This window comes from Semicossyphus pulcher, unplaced genomic scaffold, assembly GCF_022749685.1.
Source record: "Semicossyphus pulcher isolate SPU_LCO1_2020_fin unplaced genomic scaffold, fSemPul1.0.p SCAF_2, whole genome shotgun sequence".
Lineage (NCBI taxonomy): Eukaryota > Metazoa > Chordata > Actinopteri > Labriformes > Labridae > Semicossyphus > Semicossyphus pulcher.
Window position 1 is genome coordinate 36208506 of NW_027211693.1, and position 3995 is coordinate 36212500.

General features: G+C 40.4%; 1 protein-coding gene across 1 annotated transcript in view; it reads left to right on the forward strand.

Moving 5' to 3' along the window:
- The first annotated feature begins 328 nt into the window (after positions 1–328).
- The window catches only part of igbp1 (immunoglobulin (CD79A) binding protein 1), an 8365-nt gene continuing 4698 nt past the window's right edge, over positions 329–3995 (forward strand). The window contains exon 1 of the mRNA XM_069669199.1: positions 329–802. Within this exon, the coding sequence (XP_069525300.1) occupies positions 329–802 (474 nt within the window). The remainder of the gene's footprint in view (positions 803–3995) is intronic.

A 3995-nucleotide genomic window follows, 5' to 3' on the forward strand; every position in this document is an offset into this window, starting at 1 on the left:
GTGCCTTAATTTTCTTCAGTTTTGTCTTCTTTTCTTATAGTTAGCATAGATCAGCATGTGGATAAACAAATGTATATATCATCTACCTTATCGCTATCGTGTGTGTGTGTGTGTGTGTGTGTGTGTGTGTGCGCACATCTCCTATGTGTACTCACACACAATAACGGTGAAATAATTTAACTATGGCATTCAGTAAATATTTCATATAAAAAAACCTGTTGGTCCTTTAGAAGTGAGTCTAATGTTTGCCCGGCGGGGGGCAGTAGACTTGAAAAATCGCGTCATAAACGCACAAAAGAAGAAGACGGAACCCGGAAGTAGTGTTAAAATGGCAGCCTGTGAGCCCAGCAGTGATTTTAGAGAGCCGGTCCACTCAGAGTCTAATCCTCCTAAACTCAGCGAGTTGCTAGATGGAGGATGGAAGATCTACGAAGAGGTGGAGAGCTCCAACGACCCGCCCGGGTCCAGCAGCGTCCAGCTGCGGGTGAGACGCGGGCTGATCATGCTGCAGGAGGCAGCCCGGATGGTGGAGCAGCTGGACCTTTTCAGTCGTAATGAAGATCTGGAGGAGGTATCCACGGCGGACCTGAAGTACCTGCTGCTCCCCGCCCTGCTCGGAGCCCTGACCATGAAGCAGATCGGCCGGGACCAGCGGCTGCAGACGGTCCGGACCGCCCGGGACCACTTCATGGACTTCCTGATCAGGTGTAAAGAGTACAACATAACCCGGTTTGAGCTGCCAAAGAGGAAGGCGAGCACAGGTGCCGAGGAAGTGCCTCAACACGGAGCCTCTGCTGCAAAGGTAAACATGTGCTTTACATAAACAATATATATAAATCAATAAATCTCTATAAATATAAAACAAGGAAACACAACAACAGTCCAGAGGAAGAGTCTCAACAGTCTCGGCTGCAAAGGTGATTATATCTGCAAAGGTAAATATTATTTCCATACATTTACATTATTTGCAAATATTATTTACAACGCCTCTAGCCCCTTGTAAACTGCCAGTTCAAGGCGGGATTATTACGCCTCTGTTACGTTTCGTCTTCTGTGTAAAACGCACGGAGGCTGAATGGTGGGGCAAAGTCGTTCCGCCTCGTGATATCGCCCTATTGGTTACTACCCTAACTGGTTTCCGTAAGCCAGCTGTTTCTGTGTTTATTGAACAGCAGCAGTTGTTTTCTGCCTCGGTCGCCGGATTCGCCACACATTCACAAACACATCACTGATGATGTTCAGGGGTCCGTTTCAGAAAGCGGGTTTAGTAAAAACCCCGGGAAATGAGGGAAACCTCGGGTTTGCCGTTTCAGAAAGAGAGGTAACTTTAACTCTGAGTTGGCTGCTATGGTTAAGTGTGTCTGTGAACCTAACCTGGTCGGGAGCAGGTTTTCTTCGGGAACCTCCGAGTTTGGCTCTGTCTCCTCCCTCTAGACTATAAAACCCTCATTCGACTTCCTCATTCATTCAGCCCGTCTCACGCGTGTGTTTGAGCGGTTACAAATAATAATAAAAAAAACGTTGCGTCTTTGTCGTGCTCTGACCCCTTTGCAAAAGTCTTTTATAATTATGATAAAAAAATCAAAAGACAAATCTGTGTCAAAGTCATCATTTTTAGATTTTTCACCGCCACTGCCGAGAGCACTCAAATAAGACGCCGTAAGTTATTGGAATTATTATTATTATTTTTTAAACTAACACAATTCAGTTTAATCTAAATAAATTATAATGTATGTGAAATCATCATCATGTTAGGGATAAAGTTAATGCACATTAAAACAGCCACTGAATTATATTTCATTAGTTTAATATTTAAAATATGATTGAAGTGAGGTTCAGCCATGAGCCTGTTCTGCCTGAACCTTTTGAATGATGTTCTGGTATTTTATTTTTAACTGCTTCCATGTACGTTTTTCTCCCGCTGGATTGCTCCTAAATTAATATACATTTTCGCTTCCAGTCGTGATTAAATATTAAATAAATAGACCAGTTCAAACTTGCGCATTTACTCGAGCAGCAGTTTCTTCCCATGCGGCTTCTCTTTCTTTTGCAGCTGCAGCCGTGTTACTTTATTTTTCTTAATACATGCTCATATACGCTGAACGTCCATGTGAGGATTTCGAGCTCCACTGGTGTGACGTAGGAGGACCTCTTTTTGTCTACCGTTGCCATGGTGAATCGTGGCATTGGGGCTCCATTAATGCTGGCTTTTTATAGTCAGCGTGCACGCACTTAACTCCGGCTGAACCTACTCAGAGTTGATTGAACTAACTCTGATCAGCTGTTCTGGAACCAAAAAGCCAGCGAATTTTAACTCAGACTAAGTCAAACCACAGTCCGGGGTTAGACTGAGGGTTTGTTGAACCTCCTTTCTGAAACAGACCCCAGGTCTCCTCTCATATAAACTGCGGCAAAAATGGTTGTTCAAGTGAGCGGTTCATCACAGCCACCAGCGAAAATAAATAAAGGTTAATATTAAGCACGGTTTTTCTATAAACAAAGGCTATTTTAACTCAGCATTGCAGCAGCTCACGACACTGCATAAAACAAATACAATACTTTATAACAGTGACAATCTTTTTTGGTGATTTCATGGAGTTTAAATGATAGCTTCTGTCTGTATTCAGGTAACATTTTTTGGGGGCAGATTAGGCTACTTAAAACATGTCGTTGCCTTGGGCTATGTGAGGAAAGAAGTAAAGTCCAACTGTGCTTGTTAAAATGTTCCTGTTGCTCCGCGATGGCAATTATTTAATGTATTTTCATAGTGTTGCCAGATGTAGAGCGTCACTTTTCGTTATACAAATGTGCAGTCGAAGTGTGATATGTCCGCGAATTTCCTCACATAGGCTCAAGGTACCAGTTGTTTTAGATTAGCACAAAATAAAATGTTACCTAGATGCTGACGAAGTTTATGAATCGCATTAATAAATAGCTTGTTTACTGCACAACGCTGTTAAAACACACACTGGGAAGGCTTAACAATGTAAAATGGCTGTATTACGGCTGAGCTTCATTACGGGGCTGAGGCGGAACTGCAGTGTAAAAGGGCTTTTGTTACTACCTCTGATGCCAGCTCAGAGGCAGAACGACTTTGCCCTCCGTGCGTTTTACACAGAAGACGGACCATAACAGAGGCGTAATAATCCTGCCTTGAACTGGCAGTGTGTAAGGGGCTTATAAGGGGCTAAAGTCTAGTTTTCAATAAAGACTATCCATTCCAAATGTATTTATAAAGCACATTTAACAACAAAAAAAGTAGACCAAAGTGTTTTATAAACGATCATTAAAACAACACAATAAAACGCTAAGAGCAAGTTAACAACTACCTTATTGTGATAGTACACAGTTTAAATATAGAACCCTCTGAGGCTCTTAGGACATTATTGTCCATTTTTTGCAAGTTTTTTTTGTCGTCTGGCCACCATTTTGCCTGTGTTAATGCACATGGCACAATTTTTTGTAACAACATTTTGGAAGTATGGAATTTTGGAATTCAAATATACATTTTTCTATGGACCAATAGAACACTGTGATATAAATTTACTACCCTATTTAGACGTTATGGACAAAAATGTCCACTTACAAGAACTGCTATAAAAATAGTACAGATTAATATTTTTTTTCCGCTTTTTGGGTTAAATCTTTTGATCAACTTCAGTCCTGATCAAAACTATCAAATATTGAATAATTATCAGGATTTTAACCCTTTAATTGCCAGTTTGAAAACATGAAAATCATATTTCTTGTGAAATAACACACAAAAAATGAGCTATTTTCCATATTACAAATGTTGGGTGGCTGGGGCATTTTTTTTTTGTCAGTCTTAAATATGTCAAGGATTAACCAAAATATTGACTTTGATGCATTATTAGTTTTTGTGTAGCATCAGATTTAAAATTTACTACCCTATTTAGACATTATGGACAAAAATGTCCACTTACAAGAACTGCTATAAAAATAGTACAGATTAATATTTTTTTTCTGCTTTTTGG